General features: G+C 41.4%; 3 protein-coding genes across 8 annotated transcripts; 2 read left to right on the top strand and 1 right to left on the bottom strand.

The window, feature by feature from the left end:
- The first annotated feature begins 2292 nt into the window (after window positions 1–2292).
- On the top strand, window positions 2293–5963 carry sgk2b (serum/glucocorticoid regulated kinase 2b). The gene is made up of 12 exons (XM_030393007.1): window positions 2293–2471; window positions 2861–2936; window positions 3031–3100; window positions 3204–3223; window positions 3734–3791; window positions 3877–3960; window positions 4057–4188; window positions 4401–4513; window positions 4813–5032; window positions 5118–5273; window positions 5356–5445; window positions 5536–5963. Exons 1-12 carry the CDS (start codon window positions 2405–2407, stop codon window positions 5695–5697), a joined length of 1248 nt encoding a protein of 415 aa, XP_030248867.1. The 5' UTR covers window positions 2293–2404; the 3' UTR covers window positions 5698–5963.
- LOC115566940 (transmembrane protein 244-like) lies at window positions 5953–9681 on the bottom strand. Of its 3 annotated transcripts, none has more exons than XM_030393017.1 (6): window positions 9305–9681; window positions 8824–8909; window positions 6871–6944; window positions 6657–6782; window positions 6535–6579; window positions 5953–6452 (listed from the first exon to the last, which is right to left on the bottom strand). In XM_030393017.1, exons 1-6 carry the CDS (start codon window positions 9335–9337, stop codon window positions 6358–6360), a joined length of 459 nt encoding a protein of 152 aa, XP_030248877.1. In that variant the 5' UTR covers window positions 9338–9681; the 3' UTR covers window positions 5953–6357. The 3 variants fall into 3 exon arrangements, with proteins under 3 accessions (XP_030248877.1, XP_030248880.1, XP_030248878.1); XM_030393020.1 differs by lacking the exon at window positions 9305–9681 and adding an exon at window positions 9019–9298; XM_030393018.1 differs by lacking the exon at window positions 8824–8909.
- Window positions 9682–9731: 50 nt separating this feature from the next.
- On the top strand, window positions 9732–22228 carry l3mbtl1b (L3MBTL histone methyl-lysine binding protein 1b). Of its 4 annotated transcripts, none has more exons than XM_030393002.1 (22): window positions 9732–9834; window positions 12102–12236; window positions 12450–12645; window positions 12753–12966; window positions 13068–13197; window positions 13420–13471; window positions 14061–14155; window positions 14279–14383; window positions 14484–14619; window positions 14708–14799; window positions 14896–15047; window positions 15355–15458; window positions 15796–15881; window positions 15981–16091; window positions 16174–16288; window positions 16538–16637; window positions 17265–17459; window positions 17595–17696; window positions 17789–17853; window positions 17942–18114; window positions 18370–18432; window positions 20785–22228. In XM_030393002.1, the coding sequence occupies exons 2-22, from the start codon at window positions 12126–12128 to the stop codon at window positions 20911–20913; spliced, it is 2526 nt and encodes an 841-aa protein (XP_030248862.1). In that variant the 5' UTR covers window positions 9732–9834; window positions 12102–12125; the 3' UTR covers window positions 20914–22228. The 4 variants fall into 4 exon arrangements, with proteins under 4 accessions (XP_030248862.1, XP_030248863.1, XP_030248860.1 ...); XM_030393003.1 differs by lacking the exon at window positions 9732–9834 and adding an exon at window positions 10316–10659 and having other exon boundaries at window positions 15355–15431; XM_030393000.1 differs by lacking the exon at window positions 9732–9834 and adding an exon at window positions 10319–10659.
- The last annotated feature ends 1798 nt before the right edge of the window (window positions 22229–24026 follow it).

A 24026-nucleotide genomic window follows, 5' to 3' on the forward strand; every position in this document is an offset into this window, starting at 1 on the left:
TCGCTGCTGAAGCAGGTTTGAAACCAAGCTGCTTTGACCCAACATTTCTGAGGTCAACAAAAAATCTGTCTGCAGCAACTCCCAGATCTCCGAGTGTAAGAAGGCCATGAATAAAACACGACAGCAGCTCAGGGACATCACAGATTTAAGAGTTCACAGTGGTTAAAAAGGTGAAAATGAAGCCGGTAATAAAGGTGCGATTTGAAACTAAGACCAGGAATCGTTCAGGTCTTTTGGTTCTACAGATGTACAGTTTGAATTTTGTTTGACTCTCTCAGGCCTCCCTGGTAGGTGGAGTTGGTCTGCTGTCTCTTGTGTGGGTTTCCACTATTGTAGGAATGCCGTTACACTGTTGAGCTGTGTGCGTTGTGTTCAGCGTCACCTGTTGCCTGCCTGGAGCGGGAAAACCAGTCCCGGCCAGTTCGCATGCCGTCATAGAGTGATGGAACAAGAGGTCTCAGACTGAGGGCGGTCAGTCAGTCTAGCAGAAACCAGTTCATTTTGGGATGACGGGGAAAAGGGGGGAGGTTTTCTCTCTCTCTGAGGAACCTCCCTCTGTTGCTGTCCAAGGATCAGCTTTCTGCAACAGTAACCAAGACACCCTGTGCCTACTCTGCCCTCAACCCAGTGCACCCAAATTTAGAAACAGAAACACGGCGATGAACTTGACGTTATTTCAGTATCTGCACTTCATGTTCCATTTCTCTCATTTACATAATCTTATTCTGATGGAATTCCTCTTTTATAATGCTCTTTCCAATTCGAGACAACATTTTCCATTAAACCTGTGGGCTTATTTTATATCGTGTGACAAAGCCCGTTTACTTTCTCATCTTTTTACAGATGGCACAGATTAATCTGACCCTCTGTCCCACTCTCAAGAATTTGTTTATCATCATCTGTGCCAGTCTTAAGATAGTTCCCCCATTTCTACTTGAACATATTGCATAATCACATGTTGATAATAAAACTGTGGTTATGCAATCCAGTGGGATTTGGATTTAATGGTGTCTGCAGTGTCCGAAGCGCTGTGAAATAAAACAAGCAGTCACTATGGAGGTATACGTGTCATGATAAAGGAGTTTGGTCATATATCATGAACATAAAACTGGGTCTCTGTGGCGGTGTGGACAGGTCCTGATGTTTCTCATGCGTGCAGCAGCCACATGAGACAGGAAGACAGATGCAGAGTTGCCATGTGCTGGAATGCTGTCATGAATTCACACATGCAGGCCTTTAGTTTCCATGACCCACATCTCTTCTCTTGAAAAGTAATGTCTGTGGTATGTAGCCTATAAACTCCAACCGAAAGGGTGCACCATTCTCTCTTGTTCTACATACAGCAGCCTAGATACTGTCATCATGGTATATAGCCCTTTAACCACCTGTGAGTGAAACATGTGAGTAAAGAAAGAAAGAAAGAGAAACTAATCCATTGATTAGAAATTCAATTGGGATATTTCACAACCTCGTGGCAGGCTCGTGAGCGCTCTTAAGGGGACAGGTGCTCAGCATGCTGCCTTCACGTGCCAACAGATCGTTTCCTCAGGATCTAGAGTAGCCTATACTATCCGTTGCACATTCTGGGAGTCTACTTTTCACTGTAGGCTACATTTTCAACCCTTTTGCCCTATGGATTGTAGTTATTAGCTATGTTTTATAGCTTATTATTATTCACAACTGAATATGACTTATACTATGTGTAGCATTTATTAGGGTTGATGAGATACACTGATATTGACGATAATTGTGATATTTTAAAGTGAAATGCTGATATCATATTAATAAATCACAAGTGGTCATATTGTGTAAATAACCCAGCATCTCAAAAATAATTTCTGTTTCCTTTCGTACTCCCATTGTTGTGGTCGGTGGCGACAGTGCACCTTAACACTGGCTATTGCTCTCACGTTCCAAGAAACAAACATGGTTTCTGTCCTCACAGCAATTAATCAAATTTGCAGTTGTAAAAGTGGAGAAGTTGTGAACAAATGGGGGATAAATCGGACGTATAAATTATTAAATTAATCTGAAAAGTAAGTAAGCCTAACAAATATTTGTAATAAACAGGACAGTATTTTCCTTTAAAATGTAGTGTTGTACAAGTATTAAGTGGCATGGCACTACTAAAGTAAGTACAAGTAAATTTGTGCTAACATTACTTTAGCAAGTGTCACATTCCACCACGGTTGGCTCTACATTTGATATCTCCGAGGGCACTTAAAGGCAGCATTGCCGGTGCCCTCCTACGTCAGCGGTCTTTTAAACTGAGCAGCACTGATAGTTAGACAGCAGCGGGGTGAACTCTGCCGCCGGACAACCTCTTTCCACTGGCACCTCACTGTCCTCTCCTTTCTTAAAAGTTTTTTTTACAAAACTTTTCAGTCAGTCAGTCTTCATCCAGATGACCGTGACTCGAGACCGGCCGATGACCTATTCTAAAATGAGAGGGCTTGTGTCATTTTTCTCAGGTGAGTTTATCCTCATATCCTGACGTTTGACCCTTAAGCTAGCTAAAGAGTCCTAGTGACGTCATAGAACGATACAGGCAGAAATCAACGGTTTGTGCTAACTTATGTGCTTAACTTAAAATAAATAGATAAGATAAAATGGCCTCAAAAAAAAAAAAAAAAAAAAAGAGAAGAATCTGAAAAAAGTCTACTATAATGTAACAATATCACATTACAGTAGACTTATATCAGGGCTTGGTGTGATGAAATTATTCTTGAAGACATAACCCAACAATTTGTTCCAGTGGCCTCACTAAAGCATGTCAAGTAATGGCGACCACTCACTAACTCTGAGTAAATACAGCTGCTGAGCTCTTATGTAAGGTTTTAACCAGCTGCCTGTCTTACAGCTCTGCTCAAGGGGAAGAAAGTTGGCTTCAGTGAATTCTTACATAAATTTGTTTCCGCTCAACATCTCTGCCAACAGTGAGTTAGCAAAAAAGTCATTATTAACGCCTTTTACTTTGAGTTGAATGTAAAAACTCTCAACAATGTGCTGTTTTTCACCTTCTCATTGAAGCCTGGACCCTCAGAAAGTCCTGCAGCGACAGAGCAAGCTGAGGAGGGAGACGGAGGAGAAAGGCACAGTGGTGAGTACAGATGGAAGGAAAAGACTTAGTGAGTGTTGACAGCTGATGAAACTAAATCTGACCTCCTGACCGTTCTCTCCTTATGTGTCATTTCTCTCCTTAGAGCCCAGTGAGCACCTCGCAGTAAGTCATTTCACCTGATGAACAGAAATATTTTGTGACAGAAAGTCAACCTCTGCTGTTTTGTTTGACTTTACCAGGCAACTCTCATTTTTCTGTGGCAGTCTGTTGATTAACACTGAAAAGATATAGTTTATATGTTGTCTCATATGATTTTTTTTAATGCATCATTGGTCAGTCATAGGGTGTGGCAATGCAAAATGAAAGGAAACTAAGTTTTTTCTCCAATTATTGAAAAAATAATACATTATAACATTAGTATTTTGCCACAAAGGCACAAAGAAACATACTTCTGAAGAGCAGAAATGTGATATCTTGTCACATATAGGGGCCCTTGAGCCCAATTTTGAAGTCCTTAATAATTGAATAGATTGTTAAAAAAAAAAAGTATACATTTACCACTCACTTAAATGTTTAACCACAGCTTTTTTTAATTTATGTACTATAATAACAAATTATTGGCCTGCGTATCATAGCACATATCTGATAATTTTCTTTTGTTGTGTTAATCAGGATGAAACCATCAGATTTCGACTACGTCAAAGTAATCGGCAAAGGAAGCTTTGGAAAGGTAGAGATTTTTCTTTTACTTAAAAACTGCTGAGTTTGTGAGGTTTTCCTGTTGGAACATTAAATGACACAACTTAAACTTTCAGGTGCTGCTGGCAAGACACAGAAAACAGGGAGGCTTTTATGCTGTGAAGGTGTTACAGAAACAGATGATTGTCAAGAGGAAAGAGGTAAACTATCCATCCATCCATCCATCCATCCATCCATCTATCCGTCTGTCCATTTTGTCTATGTATGTACTTACATTATCTGTTGTGTCTCTGTAGCAGAAACATGTGATGGTTGAGAGGAGCGTACTGCTGAAAGGACTGCAACATCCATTTTTGGTGGGGCTCCACTTCTCTTTCCAGACACCAAACATGCTCTACTTTGTCCTGGACTATGTTAATGGAGGAGAGGTATGTTTTTAGAAAAAGTACTTCTGTCAACTTCCCCATAGAGAGTAAAATTTACAAACCTCTAGCTTCTGAAACAACAATTTTTGCAACAGATTTCTTTGGTCCACACCTGCAAGTTGTAGTTACATTTGGAGATGCCACAAGTAGTTTTGAAATTCTGTGAGGCTTATGTTGTGTTGAATTATGTTGTAATTTGTGATGTGTGTCCTCAGCTTTTCTACCATCTTCAGAGGGAGGGGTCATTTCCCGAACCCAGAGCTACGTTCTACGCAGCAGAGATAGCCATGGCACTGGGCTACCTCCACTCTCTTGACATTGTTTACAGGTACATACACACACACACACACAAGTAACGGTATATAAAGATAGACAACGGCTCAAGACAGACAAGCCATGGCAGACTTTCTCTGCTCATGTAAGATTTAAATATGTTCCACATTAATTCATGCCCTGCCTTTACAGTGATAGTTTTCCACTTTAGGAGAGAGCGCTGCATAGGAAATGTTATCACTAAAAACCACAATGTCTTCTAGCACCACAATAATAATAAACAGCAAAGGAAAAGCAAGATGAAACCGGAGCAAACAACAGGACTAAACAGACACTTGTCTGTTTCTCTTCCAGAGACCTCAAACCAGAAAACATCCTGCTGGACAGTGATGGTCACGTGATGCTGACTGACTTTGGCCTTTGTAAAGAAGGGGTGGCCGTAGGTGGGATAATGCATACATTCTGTGGAACTCCAGAGTATCTGGCTCCAGAGGTGCTACAGGGTCACCCATACAGTCCAGCAGTGGACTGGTGGAGCCTCGGCACCGTGCTTTTTGAGATGCTCTATGGAATTGTGAGTGCAGGTCAAATAATTTTTTTTTTATCATTTTATCCCTCAGCATCCTCACCTTACTCCACATCTCTGTTCTTTCTCTCAGCCTCCATTTTATAGCCACGCCAAAGCTGAGATGTTTGAGAACATTCTGCATGCTCCTTTGCAGCTGCGTAGTGGAGCGTCTCCGGCTGCTCGTTCACTATTAGAGGGACTGCTGGACAGAGATGTCTCCAAACGCTTAGGGGAGAGCTGTGATGTTGTAAGTGGACACACTAAAAAAAGCAATAATGCACATAAACACAGCTAAGTACAGAGGGTCTAATTTATTTTATTGCATCCAGGTGGAGCTGCAGGAACATCCCTTCTTTGCGTCCATCAACTGGGACGACCTCCTGGCGAGGAAAGTTAGACCCCCATTCATCCCGAAAGTGGTAGGAGTGATTCAGAAAATAGTGCTATTTTTTTTTCCTTTTGAAACAATGTAGTGTACCTGAGTATGTGTTCATTCCTCTCCTCTCCAGACTAGTCCCTGTGATGTCAGCTACATCGACCCTGAGTTCACAATACAACCTGTCCCTGCCTCAGTCAGTGGGAGGTGCCAGACAGGCGTGGCCAGTGAGGCCTTCCCTGGATTCTCCTTCATGAACCCAGTGGAGTTTGTGGCAGCAGAGCCGGTTTCATAACGACGCCAAATCCTCTGGGAGCATGTTTGTTCAAATATTTATTTTTTTATGTCATAAATTATTCAATCATCGTCTATTTTTAAACACTTACTTCAAAATATTTTTAACACTAACGCTGCAATGTACTGTACATCTCACTGGTTACACTACCGAATAATCGTATATTTTTACATTTGACTGTTTCTTTATGTATCGGTTCATATGTGAAATAGGCTGGTCACTATTTCACAAGTCCTAGAATGAAACAATAAACACTCAGTCTTAAAGCAGTTTTATTTTTTAAACACAACAACAAATATATATTGCAACTTGCCCATCCTGTGCTTACAGTCACAGCTTACAATGATACTGAAAATACTTCACAGGGTGCCCTAATATCCTGCATAGTGACAGAGTCAGAACATCATCTCCCTGTGGCATTTACATAAAAACAATCAGATGCCAGTCTGTTGGCAACCCGTAAACACAATATGGACCAAGCGCTGACTTTCTGTGATGGTGCTGTCTTTTTTTAGTGGCAAACAGAAAAAGCCCATCATCGTGGTGAATCTAATGGGTGTCTCCAGGAAGAGAACATCTGGTCTAATCCTTTCTACCTCACCTCACAAGACTGCTTATGGAACAGTTTATACACGAGGTCGCTTTCTGTCAGTCTGTCTGTCAGTAGATGCTGAAGGAAGCGTAGCTCTGCTCACTCTGGCAGGTGAAGTAAGCGATCAGCTGACCGTTGCAGATCATCAGAAACAAGCCGCTTCCTGTGGAACAACAAAAAGGTAGAGCATTAAAAAGAATTGAGCTCATGAAGTTAAATGCAATTAGTTTGGAGGTCTGTTTTACCTAAAGCCAGCCACCATTGCCACACCATGGGGAACTCCAACATCACTACAACAAGGAACATAATATCTCAGTCATTTATGAGTGTGTACTTAAGATAGATGTATTGTTAGATTTCTGCTCACCTAGGCTGGTGATCATTACATGCAGAAGTGTGACAGTGAAGGCGTAGTCCCAGACCCGCCTCCGCACCACAGCAGCAAACAACAGGCCGCTGCAAAAGTAGGTGAGCTCCAAGGACAGGAGGTTCACTGAGAAGACCCAACATAGCAATAAAACATGAAATGAATAAAGCTTGTGCTCATTGTGAATCATATTGGTTGCATTTGGTGCGCTCACCCAAGTATTTGGAGTTGGATTCAGCAGGTTCGGTCTTGAAGTCAAATGGAATCAGTCCATCGAAGTGATCCAACCTGAATGAGGGGTGAGAAAAGAAGGAGAAGTTGTCAGCAATCGCACAAGCACTGTGTAAATATGCCTCAACTCTTGGCAACAGGTAAAGGGAGCCTCCAGATAAAGGCTACACGGTGTAGATAAAGTATGGTAAACACATTTGAGACCACCAAATCTCACCACTGCAATCACTGCTGCTATAAAAGGAGCTGTTTAGCCTCTGTTGACACCCTGTACCTCCTGCTTATAGTGCATAGTGAGTGTCCTCTAACATCGATACTGCAGATTACACATGGCTTTATGTTTTATGTACAGATCCAGTAAATACTACCTGACCCTATTTTGCTAAGTGTTGGTGGTGGTACTGTGTTTTAGTGGTTACAACTTGCATTTCAGTAATTCATGACCAACCTACTGACATGCAGTGAACCTCTAAGATTAAGTTAACCAAAAAATGAAAAGTCATTCATTATCCACTCACCCTCATGCACAGGGAGAGTCAGGTGATTTCTGGAGCTTCACAGCATAACAGTGTTGCAGCATTCTCATAAACAACTGAAGTCAATGGGGACTTCGTACCGTAGACAGTGAGGGTCTACCTAGAAAACGTAGAAAAAGAACTGAAAGAAGGAAACATAAAATGGCCCCATACAGCTTGTTTGGCATAATCCAAGTCTTTGGAGTCGTCCCTGAGATCCCAAATTGATTTGAAAGACTTTATTTACACCCTTGATGCACAGTCTAGTTTGTGCACCCACGTCAGATTGGGCACACACTAATATTTATAGTTTAGCAGCTAAAATTAAGATTATGGCTTTTAAAAGGGTGTAAATAACGTATTTTAAAATCAATTTGAGATCTCCAGTCTTCTGGATACTTGGATCACACCTGTATGGCGCCATTTTATGTTTTTTCAGGTTGTGGTTTTTTTTTTTTTTTTTACATTTTTAAAACAAGTCCCCATCTACTTCAGTTGTTTAGGAGAATGCTGCAGAACTGCTTTGCTGTGAAGATACAGGAATGATTGCAGACGACAAAACTTCACCGGACTTTCCATCAGCATGTGGGTGAGTTGATAAAGACTGAATGTCCATTTTTGGGTGACCTCATCCTTTAAGCTATTGGGGAGCAGGACACTGGAGGGTCTGAGGCCTAGTTGCTCTCTTTTATAATCATCATATTAGGTTGCATTAGATAGTCACAACTTGTAAATGCTGGAACTGTTCTGCCATCTTTCTTTTATTCTTTCATTCTTTCTTTCCTTCTTTCTTTTCTCCTCAGTCTCTGGGCGGAGACTGCCACTGCTGTACAAGTTGCAGAATATAAGGATCAATTAAAGCGAACCAAAAACCTTACAGTTTAAACCGTCAATAAAAACAAACCAAAAGAACCATATGAAAATTAAACAATGATACTACTACCCTGACACAAAATATTCATAATAATTATGATACTAACAAATTCCCATCCACATTATCAAAAACTGCAAGTGCAAGATCATTAGTGCAATAAATCAAATAATTCCCAAAGACATTCAGTACTAATGCTGGCTCTATCGTTGTCTCTTAAATTAATGTCTACAGACCTGATTGTCCTTTAGCCATGTTATCAGATACATTTTTAAATGTTTAAAAGCACTGTCCTCTCATATGCTCAGTGGTAAAGTATTAGGTAACTGTGCAGTTATTTTGATGGTTGCACTTGAAATATGATTACATATGATATTTACACCACCTGGAACCCAAATATGCTCAAAATGATAACTTCCAGGTCTCCCGTGTGTTGAATTTTACTCACCCAGGAGCCACCCAGGTATAGAAGACTTGTGGTATTTGAAAGCTTCATAATGATGCTATTATTAGCTTAGTTTGCGTGCGCATGCGCCGGAGAGACGCTCACCTGAAGGCACCAAAGCACACACTCCCGATCATGTAGAAGAGAGAGTAAAATATGAGCAGGCACAGCAGCAGGTTGAAGAGCACGGTCTGTGGGATTGAGACACAGTTGTGGTTGGGGGGAGAGAGACAATGTTTCAGTGTGTCGACAGTGTATAATTTGTCTCACCGCATATTTTCCACGCCACGCAACACTAACCTGGAGCTGTGTTCACAGTCTAACATGTGATAGGCTACCAAACTGCAGTGGGAGGGATGTGCACTGAAGGTGCAGACATCTGCTGCTGCAAAAAACACACCCTGACCTGCTGCACACACACCCGGACTAAAACTGATGGAGACATGTTGTATTTCTGCATTACATTAAAAACACCTCTGTCACTTCCTCTTGATCCACCACCACCACCACAACACATCCTGATTAACAGCTCACAGAGATGATCAGACAGCCGAGCTACATCACGACACGTTGACAGTCCTCTTACCTTCGAGTCGACCGCTTTGCCTTTGAATGCCATCTCATGGTTTTTGTGCTTGGATGTTATATTACGGGCAAAAACACAAGCCGGGGCTGCAGCACGTTACACGACCCCGTTAATCCCCGTGAAGGGAAACTGGACGTCTTCCGCCATCTAGCGACAAACACAGGACACAAAACCTGCGCCGCCGCTTCTTCTTCCACTGAACTCATTTCACCTTCCATCAGGGCGGCCTTTGTTGACTGAAATAAAAGACTTATCTCACTGTCTACCTGTAAGCCCCAGCCATGCAAATGCACGCCCGTGGACGCGACGACGATGTGTGTCCAGATAGACTGTGTTTTCATCAAAATGGTGGCTCAAACAAACCGTTAAGATGTGTCGCTTTATTATGCCGGAGAACATAACCGCCTTATGTGGGAGGGATTGAGTGCTGCAGGATGGCTGGAGAATCATCTTGGTTGAAGTGTTTGGATCATTAAGCGACCCGTCAGATACTTAAAACCGAGCTAAGAAAGACACCGGGCAGAGACGAGGTGCACATAGTAGCCCGACGATTGAATTAAATGGATTAGCTGTCACATTTCAGCCATAAAACATACATCTAGCAGCAATGAAGACAACACACAGTCCGACACACTGTCTTTAAATATGTTAATTTTCAGCTCACATGTGGACCTACAGTTGTGTTTTGGCGCACCGGGCGTTGTGTTTTGTTCGGGCTAAACTCATTATGTGTCATCATGTTGTTCCGACTTCATGTACTGGTTTTTCACAGACCTTAAACGCACCAGTCAACATGACTGTAAGGTATATTTTAAAGCCAATTCAGTGCTTATTCTGCGTCTTGCAACGTGTTTGGGTTCGTTTTTTGGCAGGTTTGAAAATGTCACTTCGGGTGAATTTTATGCAGGCCTGAGTATTTAATCCTACAGTTAGCACCGGCGTGTGCATGCCTGATAATCGCCCGTGCTCGGAGTAAATGTACATAAGTGGGTGCTGTTTTTTTTCGGTGGTACATTAGGGGTTGGAAGTGGGGAGAAACGGGCCAGTTTGACCAAAAGGGAAGCGGTAATGTAATGGAAGACACTGCGGTCCCTGCGCTCCATTGATACACACTCGTACTTCTTGGGGGAAATACTTACGAGCAAAAACAGGGGGTATGAGCTCCAGGCTATCGGCAGTGCTCGTTATATCGGCGCTGAACTGAGTTTTGGGCGTGTTATAAGTGTACACAGGCCTGGTATTGACCACCGATAGTAAACTGAACTTTTCCGAGACCCAAAGTTGTCAGGCAGCGCATCTTGCACGCATGCGCATCCTCCTATCCAGCTCTAAATAAGAGTTAAAACAGAAACGAGGTGAGTTCCACATTTTTTAAACAATACGGGCGTTAATACTCATTTATTGCCATTAACAGTGGCGAAATTTGAGAAACCGGCCTTCGTTTCGCTATTTAACGCTAGTTCACGTTATTTCCACTCTGATTTAATACGGCGAGAATAAATCGTTTTTTTTTTTTTCAAGTTTCTATTGAAGAAATTATTCAAGCAACAATGTTGAAGCTCGTAACGGCAGCGCCGTGTTATTGCGAGCGAGCGTGATATTGTGCGAAATGTTAGCGTTTTACAGAATGCGTTTTCCTATTGTTATTAACCGGGAAACTTATTTATTACAGATTGTCCTTAGCTGGCTGCATCCAGTCACAATGCTACGGCTAGCTGTCTAGCAATCCCCAGTGCAGTTGAACGGAGTGGAGCTAGCTGGCGGTTAGCTTCGTGTCAGCGCTAGCTAGCAACCTGGGCTGACATTCCGTGACAAGGGGAAAGTGAAGAAAATAACCCGAGTGAAGGAAAACACTAAGTCAGGAAATTACACCGCAAGCACTTGCTTTTGTTCGACGCGTAGCGCCTTTGCATGCATTGTTTAAATGGGTAACTTGAGTAATTTACATAGTTTAAACGTGTTGGTGGCCTCTTCCTATGCTCCGCCATTTTGTATAAGACGAATGCTAATCATGGGCGCTCTTACACTTTATTTATGGCTAGAATAAAACTGAGGCATTCAGTGCAAAGTCAAACTTCATCAAGATCCATTAGCTCGGGGTGTTGTTTACTTTTCGCATGGTTATGACCTCCATGCAAACTGGAAATATCACCATAATTCAGTGTTGAACATGCGTCAACACCAAAACGTTATATCGTAATATTAGTCGGATTAAAACGCTTTTAAGTTTGGCCAATCAGTGCAGAAAACACTGTTCTCCTTAAAATTGATAAACAAATTACCCCCTCACTTGTTCATAACCGGGCAAACAGCCGGTTTTAAGAGATACTGTTAAAACAAGGAAAAGATGAAGTTGTGTGGTTAACTTAAAGTTGAGACATCTTTCCTCGTGTTTGTCAATGGTCCTGATGGAGGTTCACTCTAATGGGCCCGTTTGTGCACGTATTTCCCTGTTAGTTGACCAGCAAAACAATATTATTATTGACTGTTTTGTCTGAAATCGAAGTGCATGGTGTATCCTGCAAGCCAGCGCACAGTCGCCATCCAGTGGTGATGTTGGGCAGTGCTGTTTACAAGTGCAGGTAGAACTGCATTTGTCGGTGGGAGCACTTTGTAGGTAAAACCATACAGGGGGGTGCCTCAATGCTGTGCACAGTCAACATAGTGCAAGGAGAACAATTCCTCTAATTGTAGCAGTGATGTGGACTGCGCCTGTTTATTAAACATCTGTTGTATTTTGTGTGTCAGCTGTCAGTACATGATCTGTTTTTGAGTGGCTTGTTTTACGTCTTTGCAGGTTGGGGATATTGGAGGAGTGGGAATGACTGACACTCCACCAAGTGATGGCCCCTCCCAGGGAGCTGAGTTTGACATGATGGGCGCTTTGGACTGGAAGGATGGTATTGCGACGTTGCCAGGCAGTGATATCAGGGTACGAGAGAGATTTGTGTCAGATTTGTGATCATCTCTGATTGTGTAAATATTTGTGCACAATTCTCTGAACGCACACAGATTTGTAGGTTGTTGTTTTTTTAAGCAGAGGTAGAAAATATATGACACCTGTGTTTCAGGATCTTTGTGGCGTACCTTTTTGGCCTAACACTTAATGTTTGATGAGTATGTCTGTTTTCTCTGTGTCATTCAGTTCCGCATGACAGAGTTTGGGACTCTTGAGATTGTCACAGACCTAGAGGTCAAAGGGCAGCAGGCAGCACCTAATAGTGAGACCTTGGACCCTGCACAGTCTCACACTCCCACCCCTCCACCAGAGGGCCAATCACAGACTAGCAAAGCAGCAGCTCCAGCCAATCAGAGTCAGTCAGGATCGTCTCAAGCTAAAGGTATGAGAGCACCTCTTAAGTCCCTGCAACAATGTTATTGTGAAGAATTGCATTGTTTGTGTTTTTATGTACTGTGAACATTTCCCGTTTTCTGTTTTGTCCCCCAGCCCCTGGTCCTGTGCTTCTTTCCTTAGAGGAGGGCCCCAGTATGGAGGGCCCCAGTGTGGAGGTCGGTCCCAGTGTTGAAGTTGGCTCTAGCGCAGACGCAGGTCCAAATGGAGAGCTGTCAAGATGCCGGGCTTGTGGTGGCCGTGTTCCCCGGGATGCCCTCTTTCAGGGCAAATTCTGTAGCTCCATCTGTGCACAGCCCTCTAGTGGCAGGTAAAACCACACATCTGGCATTCATTCTCATTTTTGTCCTTATCTTTTGTCCGTATTTTGTTTTGTTGTGTCATCATGAGCCACATCTTTCTTTCCCAAAGATCATCTCCAGGGGAGGCGAGGGAGAGTCAGGCAGTAGAGGGTGAGAGGCTGGGCAAACGTGTCCGCAAAAAGAGAAAGATTTATATGGATTCTGGTGATGAGGAGGAAGAAAACCAAGAGGAACCAGAGGTAAGGAGATTATTCTTTGCATCTCTCTCCTGTATTGTTACCTACCCAGAGCCACAGGCCACTCAAGTGCTCAGTACTGCCCTGCTATAATAACTTGGGTTTAGTTACAGAGTATCTTGTCCTGGAATGTTTCTGTTTCTGTTCCATTTCTGTCCTTTTTAGTTGAGGAAACATCCAAAATGGTTGAGTAAAAAGGTGATTGTTTACATGTTCTTTTTGTAGGAAAAGGCCAAGACTACCAAAGGCAGAAGAGGTGCCAAAATTGCCAAACTGGGTATGTGAGACTGCCACGATCTTTAAATGTCTGACATTATTACCTAAATTCAAGGCTTTTACAGGCATTTTTTCAATACAAGCTAAGATAACATTTTGTCTTTAAAATTAAGTTTAAAGTCTTAAAATACAGCAGTTTATGAATGTGATATTGCTCTGGTAAGAAATTAAACTGCTTGCAGATTTTTTTACTGTGCAAATTACATTATGGATGAAAATTATTCTTATTTTCCAATTTCCATTTAAAATGTGCTAAATAATTGAACTGTGACTCATGAAACTTATTGGCACCCTGTGTCTGTTAGTATGACACAAAATAAGAATGAATGAGAGTTTATGTTAGTAGGATATTGATCAGGTTCCATCAGTATTACAGGAATGCCTTTCCATTTCCTTGACATATAAAGTAATCAATTAAAATATTTTCCATATCACAATGTAAAATAATTGTCAAATTATCATGTAAGCTAAATGTCAACCTTCGGCAAGACTAGTATCTGCAGCTGTATGTTTCTCATGATTGACACGTGATGGATGGTCATGCCAGCTACAGTACATAATACTTGAGTGTTGTTTTGCCCAACCCTCAGCGATGGCTGCACCCAATAAGAAGCGGGCGTGGAGCTGGCCTGCGTATTTGGAAGAGGAGAGGGCCATTGCTGCTCCTGTTAAACTATTCAAAGAGGTAATTCTTTCCCTGTAGACACTGGCCAGTTTTATATTTATTTAACTAAAACAGATGGTTTTGTTTATTTGGTCTGAAATATGCCAATTTGTGACTGTGCTATGATGTACATTTGTCTCGCAGCACCAGTCGTTTCCTCAGAGCAGGAACAGTTTTAAGGTGGGAATGAAGCTGGAGGGACTCGACCCATCTCACCCGTCTCTGTTCTGTGTACTCACTGTTGCAGAGGTACGGCTGCTAATGGCTGTGTTCAGCATATATATCTTTATCCCTGTGCATAATTAAGAGTTCAGTCATACATGTGCAAACTTTCCCTTTAACCTCACAGATCCAAGGTTATAGGATAAGACTCCACTTTGATGGTTACCCAGAATGCTACGACTTCTGGGCCAACGCCGACTCATGGGATATAAAACCAGCTGGCTGGTGTGAGAAGAATGGACATAAGTTATTGTTGCCTAAAGGTAATCAAACACACACACACACACACACACAAACTGACATCTGCGCATGGTTTTTCAAACAACCTTCCTGAGTGAATTTGTCTTGCAGGTTGTAAGGATGGTGAGTTTAACTGGAGCATGTATGTGAAGAATTGCAGGGGTCAGCTGGCTCCAAAACATCTTTTCAAGAGCCTCAACACAGTGAGTATTAAACACTTCAGATTCTTTAAAAGTGATTTTTTAATTCAGGGTCTTTATGTTGCTAAATCTGTTTATTTTTTCTTTTTGCTATTTTAGTCAGTGACGCCGTCTGGATTCAGAGCAGGTATGAAGCTGGAGGCAGTGGACAGGAAGAACCCGGCACTGATCTGTGTGGCCACCATTGCTGCTGTTGTTGACAACCGACTGCTCATTCATTTTGATAACTGGGACGACACGTATGATTATTGGTAAGGGGTTAAACACTGCAAGAGTGGGTGTGATCCAGAGATATTTCCCAGTCAACTTGGGGGACTTCTGCTTTAAATCTAACTGAAATCAATGGAGATTAAATGTCTTAACAACATCAGCAATGTTCCTGTGAACTTCATGTACGGAAAGTATTGAAAAGTATTTAAAAATGAATGTGGAAATTTGGGGTCTGGGAAATTAGGACAAACATACATTACTACAGACGTTATGCAACTAGAACACAATTAAGTTACTAGTTACAATACGTTGGCTGCCTGTTTACCTCATAATGGTGTGTTTATCAAGGTGTGACGCTAGCAGTCCATACATCCATCCAGTGGGGTTCTGTGAAGAGGCCGAGCTTACTCTGACCACTCCAGCTGGTAAGACACAGACCAAGACACATGTGGGTCAGTATAATCTATTTTAATATACTGTAGGCCCGTATAGTAGATCCTAACAATTTAATAAATAAACGCTAGTAAAACTGTAGATAATTATATCAATATTGTTTACTTGTGATAACTATGCATTTCAGAAGGTATTCTACATATTGCTTGTGTTTTTCAAATATTGTTATGACTGTAAGAAGGATTGACTCAAAATTCTGTTTAAGTAAATATGTTTATGCTAACTTCATTAGTACATTGATGATGAAATGCATGCTGCTGTCACTTACTGTGGATGTACTGTGTGAACTATCTGTAGTAATAGATGGGTCTAATGAGTCTTCATTCCTTTCCACAGAATATAAGCAACCCAAGAGTTTCTCATGGGAGAAATATCTGGAGGAGACGGGCACACAGGCTGCTCCTGCTCGGGCTTTCAAACCGGTATGATTCTTAACACATTAATGTACACAAAGTTTTATAATATGCAGAACTGGAGTCCAGATAAAGTTATGTGATATTTGTTCTACTCTGTGTGTTTAGCGACCTCCACATGGCTTCCAGTTTGGGATGAAAGTGGAAGCTGTTGATAAGAGGAACCCCATGCTCATCCGTGTTGCAACTATAGTGGACACAGAGGACCACCGACTAAAGGTATAAGATGTCTCCATGTTGAGATGTCTTTGGATTTCCCCTGTGGTCAGTATGAGTCTTATCCGTCTCTCTTCTTGTCTAGATTCATTTTGATGGCTGGAGCACAGAGTATGACTACTGGGTGGAGACGGACTGCCCTGATCTGCACCCTGTAGGGTGGTGTCAGAAAACTGGACACCCACTGCAATACCCAAACGGTGAGACACACTGTTCCTGTCCTGATATTCAGTGAGGTAAATCAAAGTTAATGAGAAGAAGGATCCTAAATTTGTAATTTCAACAGATGAGTCAGCAGTTTGTCTCTGCCTTCATTTTACCCCTGAATGTTGGTGGTGGGTGGAATATGTAATGATTTAAAATGGAAATGGTCTTGCAGTTTTTGCATAGTTTTACAAACACTCCTGTGTGTGTGTCTGTGTGTTTGTGTGTGTGTCTGTGTCTTTCAGGCTCCAGTGATTTATTAGCTGCCCCAGGACAAGGATGTCCTACCCCAGGATGCAACGGGGTTGGCCACATCAGGGGACCTCGTTACGGGACCCACTACACGTTAGTAGCACACCACCGTACTTTCAGTCCTTTGTCTTTTTTGTCATTAGTTTCCTATTTTTTTCTTATCTTAGTGTTGTATGGCACATAGATGATTATTTTCTAAACTGCTGTCTCATACCTCATAATCAATGTATTTAATATTCTTTATTTTCATACCTTACAAACTTTTAACGGATTTTTGCTTCGGTGAACCCTCATGAGTTTGAATTGACACTTTTGTGTAACATTTTTAAATCTTCGTTTTATTGGTACATTCTAAACTAAATGCTGTTCAGTGAGCTATTTATGAAACCTCTGACAGCTCTGTCATTGTTTCTGCATGTAGCAGCACATTGATAAGTTGATAAAAATGGAGATAAGATTAATGTTTGCGGACTGTGAATGTAAGCAGAAGAAAGAATCTCAATGTTCTTAAATGTCATTTATACTTGTGTGTGGGCTGCCAGCGGCATAAATGTGGTGTGTGTGTGGGAGTTTAGATTCTTTAAGCTGCTTTTCCTTAATTTGTGTTGAAACATGCTGAATTTCAGAGCATCAGAAGTAAAAACTGGATTTCTGTCTCTTGGCTGTTAAATGGCAGTGTGTTTCAGTCCTGAGTAAACTTTGTTTGTCTTGGGGGTGCAGTCAGGTGAGCTGTCCCTATTCAGAAATGAATCTGAACAAGGAGGGCTTGCTGCCAGATCGCCTCAGTGGAGAGCGACCCCTCGCTCTCAGTGGACCTCATCCTCGTGGGCGACGCCCCGATGCTCACACACACACTACGACGCCGACCACCTCGACACCCGACCAGCCGGAAGGAGCTGAAGACTCCCAGAACAGGTTTGCTGCTGCACTAAAACAGCATGAACACACTTTGAAAGCCACTAACACTCCCAAGAGAACTCCAATCAGTGTTTTGCATGCAACTCTATCTCTAGTGGTCTGTACCTGAGAGTGGGTTATCTGTGTTGCTAGGAAACCAGTGACAGTGGAAGCTGAGCGTTTAGGACGCAACAGCCAGCCGGAGCCACCAGGTGGAGCCAGTGAGCAGAGCCACAATGGAACAAGGCCTAAACGGTAGAGTCATGAAACCATCACACCGAGCTGTGCTGCTAAAGTTCACTGCAGACGATCCTGTCTGAGAGACTAACTTAAACTGTTTTCTTCAGGACTGCTCCAGTCCCCAAATACCTGAAAATGCACTATGTCAAAGAGGAGATTGGTGATAGTAAAGGTGCGTTTGAATGCAAAATGAGACAAGATAAAGCATTTAAATCACCACCTCACCCCTCACTGACACTTCTCCTCTTGCCTCCCCTCAGCCTCTCCAGACGCCATCTCTCTTCAGCAGGCCCTCCACGAGTCGGTGTTCTCTCCCGGCATCTCTGCCTCCCCCCCCCACCGGGTGGCCCTCTGCTGGGACAAGCACTGCCAGCTGCTGCCCGAGGTCCTGGGGCTGACTGCCAAGAGAGTGGCCACTTGGAGCGCTGAGGAGGTCAGACATGCTTACACACTCACCCCGTGCCAACACATGAAAAGCAGACATACTCCTCATTCACTCATCCGTCATGAAGGCTGCCTGTTGTTCAGGGAAACTGTGACTGTGCATGAAGATTCAAGCAGAATTTTCTGGTTGTTCTAGTGAATTTGGTTCTCTCTTTCGGCCTGTGTACAAGGCACTTTGATCAGTAAATAAACATTTATTGATTCAACCACTTTTTGCTCAAAATTGTTTGTCTTTGTTCATCAGGTGGCCTGTTTTGTCAAAGGACTCCCAGGATGTAAAGAACATGCTGCTACATTCAAAACAGAGGTGAGCACTTCATCCCAAACCAAATCCAGCTAAACATTACTTTAACTAATGAGTCTTCTGAATTTGAGCCAGATATCTAAATTTTATGTGCAATTAGGGCTGAGGAAACCCACATAAAGGGTTAGTTTTAGTCTTTTGGAGTGAGTTTGTATAAGATACTTACCCATAGTCAGGGTATTACCCATAGTATTGCACACCCCCATTTTTGGATAAGCAGCAGAAGTACCGGTGTGGGAAGCTCAGCAGTGTACTGATGTGGACGTGGGCAGCAACAATACACATTTAAGCCACTTAAAAAAAGGCCCACCTAAACAAAATCAATATCAGTTTCAGTGTACGATATGTTTAGAATATTTTCTGTTCTTTACCTTGCAGTCAGACAGCCTTTCCTACGGTGACTGAAGCCATCATATCGCTCTCTCAAAAGCCATCAGACTCCTTTGACAAAAACATCAATTTTACCTCAGAGAACACAGGACAGGGGTGACTTGGGTGAATCTAAACTAACACACTGAAGTCACACAATAACACAAACAAACTAACTGATCAAGGCAGTGGTAGACAAGCAACTCCTGTGTTCTCAAGTGAAATTACAGTTTTTGATCAAAGAGTCTAGAGAGCGATATAATGGCTTCAGTTCCCCCATCAGACAGCAAGGTTTTTTACTTGCATACTGTCCACATCAGTACATTGCTTAGCTTCCTATACCATTACTCCTCCTGCTTCTCCAAACTGGGGGCATGCAGACCGTCATGTACTGACTATGGATAAGTACCTTTTACTAGGAAAAAAAATTACAACTACCCTTTAAGTGTGCTTCCTCTCTAATAACTGTATGTGTTACTATGTGACTTTGGTGGATCTCTAACATTGAAGTCATACAGTAACACAAAGAAACTTGAGGCAGCTGTAGACCAACAACCTCCAGGTTCTGTAAGGTGAAATTACCCTTTTTGACAAAGGAGTCACTGACACAAGGTACGTCATGCCACCCTTCTTAAAAAAAAAACGATTTATCCCTTTAGCTCGTCTTATTTTTTTTCTTTTATTTTTTTTTTTTAGTAGTGAATCCGTCCTAGAACTTTAAAACCAATACATAATGCATACTCACACAGCTGGCAGCGTTACACAAGCACTGACTCGATAAATTCACTGTTTATGTATTGCTGCCACCTGTGTGTAGTCTGCTGTCTGACATAAAGCAGACGGAAAAGGGCCGCGAAACATCTTTGCATATTCAATCAGTTTTTTTACATTTCTCACAGACTTTTAGTCGCCTTATTAGTGTGCCTGCAGCTTTGTGAATTTTATGCAGCTTCCAACATTTTCATAAAATTTGCATGCATTTTCATAATAAGACATGCCTGAGAAATGTGACTTCTGCTCAAAGACAGTTTTGATTCACATCTCTTCCAACAGTGCTACCAAGTGATTTCTATGGCATAATGTATGCAGTTCTATATAGATATCCAGTACAAATTGCATTCAAATTTTACATTGCACATTAATCAACTGTAAAGCCCATTAAGATGACTTTTATACTGATATTAATCAAGTGTTCAGAGGTGTTCTTATACCCCTATTCACTCCAGTAGCATCTGTAAAGCAGCCAGTTCATTGAAGTCAGTGAGGTTTCCAATGATTATAGCATTCACTGTAAAAAAAAAAAAAAAAAGTGGAAAGAGCCACCGTGACATCACCCATTCAGGTTTATGAAGAGTCAGAATGAAGGTCATTGCGGGTGTTATCTGCTGTCCTGGCAGTGCCTGCCTCTGCCCATTTCTGAAGGGTAAAACAAGGCTAACAATCTGTTTTCACACATTAAGAGAAGCGAATATCACCTTAAGTAACTTGTGTGAGTTTGTGTGCAGGTTTATTTGCCCCAAACGTAAAGAATGTCGTACTCTAGCCTTAAGATGGCGAGAAACAACAGACAGTGAGGGTGTGCATTCGTTTGTCTCTGACCAAAGCAAAAACTCACCAGAGTCCTAATATTTTTGTAATCTGCCAGTGTCTTTTCTTTTTCCCGATCTCAAGCCTGTACGTTCATGAAGTACAGAATATTTCCCCTCCATTCAGCAAGTATATCATTTAGGATTATAGGATTAAATTTTTCAGCTAGAGAGCCAGATAGACAGATTTAAGAGAGTCAATATCAAACTTACATTGGACTTCATGTGGGCTAATGTCTCCCCATAACTGCTGGATGTGTAAAAATTGCTGTTGGCGAACAGATTCTTCATATTACTTAAAATGTTATGAGTGTGATACGTCAATTTTGATGATCAGCAGAAGCAGAAATTTCATTAAAAAACTGAGAAATGAGGCAAAACATTATAATTTTCTCTTCAGCAAATAGATGGCGAGGCCTTCCTGCTGCTCACCCAAGCGGACATTGTCAAGATCCTGTCAATCAAGTTAGGACCCGCCCTGAAGATCTACAACTCCATCCTCATGCTGAAGAACGCGGACGAAGAGTAAGACCCAGTTCCATCAACACTCACCTACAGACATTTGATAAAATCAGCTGGGACAGGTTTCGTCTGTCAAGCTCTGCGACAGTGCAGCTACACGAGAGAAACAAGTGGAAGCCATCATCTTTAAAAACGTCCATCTTCCCCCTCCTCCTCCCTCCTCTCTCCATGATGGACAGTACTGATCAACCCTGAGGGAGAGTTTTTACATGATACCATGAGGATTTATATTGTGTTTGTTTACTGAATCATTAAAAAAAAATACTACAAGCACCTTCAATGCTTCTTAACATTGTACAGTTCATGGATTGAATTTAGTGTCACGATTCTGTTGATTTTTGTTTTTGTTTTATTTGAACTGTAACGGTGCTTGAGCTCAGAGCAGATGGAACAAGTGTGTGTGTGCTTTGTTGCTTTTTTTAACGGGCAACAGATAATTTCATTTTTTTTTTTTAAAAGCTGCAAAATACAATCGTGAGGTGGTGAGAGGTTTTTAAATGTGAAACCCAGTGGAGAAGAAGCACTATGTAGTTCAGCCTTTCTCCTCTAGGTGGAGAAAGTGGGCTGCTCCACAGGCCCGAAGGCGAGAGAGTTTGTTTAAATTGGAGTTGGCTGAGGCTTAGATTGAATGGGGGATGGTTAAAACTTTGTGTGTGTGTGTGTGTGTGTGTGTGTGTGTGTGTGTGTGTGCGTGCAAATGTGACCAAGTGTGTTTGAGAAATGAGGATGTCATTCCCCACCAGCCCTTGCGTGTTGCTTTTCTGGTCAGAGGATTGTTTTTTGACGAGCAGGGCTAAGGGCTAAAGTTTAAATCAAGGAAACTTGCAGTCTTTTAAGGTGGAACGAGACAACAAACCAGCTCTGTTCTTCTCGATCTGACCTTTTCTGGGGAAACAGCACATGATTACGAATGTTAGAAAAAAAAAAGAAAAAAGAAACAGCTTTTTGTTGTTGATCTCGATTCAAATAACCTCCGTCATTCACGTTGTAAATAGTATACAGCTACAAATGGACTGTCCTCGCTCCCTACCAGAGTTTACTCCTGCTTGGTTATGCAAAGGCTTGACATCTGTCGACAGGGAAGGACATTGTGACAATACGAGCCTCAACTCATACATAGATTTTGAGAAAAAACATTGTATGTGTCTTTGTAAATCAGCGTGTACTTCAGCAAGTTGGAATGTGTACATCAGCAACTGTTTATATGCAAACAGCTTTTATTTATGTATTCTAATTTAAGGGGTAATGGTACGCTGTTTTGGCTCTGAGGTAACTGTGGCTGTCTGATGGAATGGGTGAAAATAAATGAGATGCACACTGTCTGCTGTCCTCGTTTGACCTCAGTCACTTCACACACACACTCACAGATAATCTAAACTGTGGATTTTATCTCTAAAGCTTTGTATTTACCTATTTATAGTGGTGGAAAACACATTCACCCAAGTATTTCATTTCTGAGACATGATGTTCCATCTACTATCCTTTACTGGAGCTTTCAGTTGTGTTGTGCTTTATCACTGGATGGAGATTCCACAGTCTTCTTTAACATTGATCTGTTGATATGATCTATTTTTTTTTTGGTTTTTTTTATAGTTTTTTTTTATGATATCTTGTCTGTGTTGGCCTAAAAGTACACTTCTTGCTCTTAATTTCAGTATTTCCTTTTACTTATACTTGTACTACACGGTTATTAGCTACTTTGTAAAATTAGGATCATACCTAAAGAAAAAAGACACAACAAGTGTAAATGTTTGAGGCATAAAGTGGTAAAATGATTCAAAATAAGTAAAAAATAATTATGAATGATTAGAGAACAGTCCAAAAAATAAACATATTTCTATATAGCAGAGGTTTCTCATAAATCTTCTGACTGCTCGGATACGTGACCTTATGGAGGGGCCCAGCCCCGACGTTGGAATCCATAAAAATATATATAATGTTATTAAGACTAGCCCTACCTTGAGTAGCTACAGCAGTAATATGCTTCTTACCGACTGATGATCTGATAACTATCAGTAACAAGACATTTCACTGCAGAACGAGTACTTTTACTTCCGATACTTTGACCACACAGAATGTCATTTCTGCAACTAGGTGTTTTCAATCAAAACAATGAAAAGACCTAGTTTGATGACGTCATGGAGTAGTGTGGGATCATGGGAGCTGTTGTCTTCATTGCTAAACAACTGACTTAGGCAGAAACAAGGTTCACAGGCGAGGTAAGTGGTTTTAAAGTGTTATGTTCAGTGATGTTTGCGGACTCTAACTAATCATCTGGTGCTTACCACGAAGTTCATGTGACAGGCAACCATATGAAACACTCTGCTACCTTGAGTAAAATAACACATTTCTCTGGGTTTAAACATTGTTGGAAGCATTTGGGATAGTATGAGTGCACAACTCACCAAATTATATACCGCAGTTTAGTCATCTTCAGACATTTTATTGCGCAAATGTTCCTTATTATATCTTCCAGGTAAATTTCACTGATAATTTTTCCACTTTTATTTAGAGTAAAATTTTGGACTGCAACTTTTAATGGAATATTCATGATTGTTGTTTTGGTACTTTTTACTCATGTAAAGAATCTGTACTTCTTCCACCACTAGTAATTTGAAAAAACACAACAAAATAAAAATCCCAACACAAATCAATTCACTAATATTTCCCCAGTCTTCACTAGCGTATGGAGATAACTGTCATGAAAAATGATGATTGCTTTGTTTTATTTTATTTGTAATGAAGCATTTTCACAGTGATATTCTTATATTTTACATTACAAATGAATATTATGCAAGCCACTGTTTTAGTGTTTTAGAAATGAGGATGAGGATTTGTTTTCTGTGGTTTCATGCAGCCCGTTGACCTCCTTTCAGTCAGGCTGCTCTCAAAACATGTTTGTAAATCCGTCACAGCGAAAACCAAGTCTGTGTCAGATTTAAATGACGAGATACAGTAATTCACTTCAGAAAAGACTTCCTATAAATCTGTACTTAAACTGCCAAGCATGACCGAGAACATAAAATTTGCAGTGCAAATTCTTAAAGGACTGATGTATAATGGATGACCGTTTCATTGCATGCATGTTCCTTCATCATTAATTTTACATTGCTGTCAGTT

This window comes from Sparus aurata, chromosome 17 (genome assembly GCF_900880675.1).
Source record: "Sparus aurata chromosome 17, fSpaAur1.1, whole genome shotgun sequence".
NCBI classification, from domain to species: domain Eukaryota; kingdom Metazoa; phylum Chordata; class Actinopteri; order Spariformes; family Sparidae; genus Sparus; species Sparus aurata.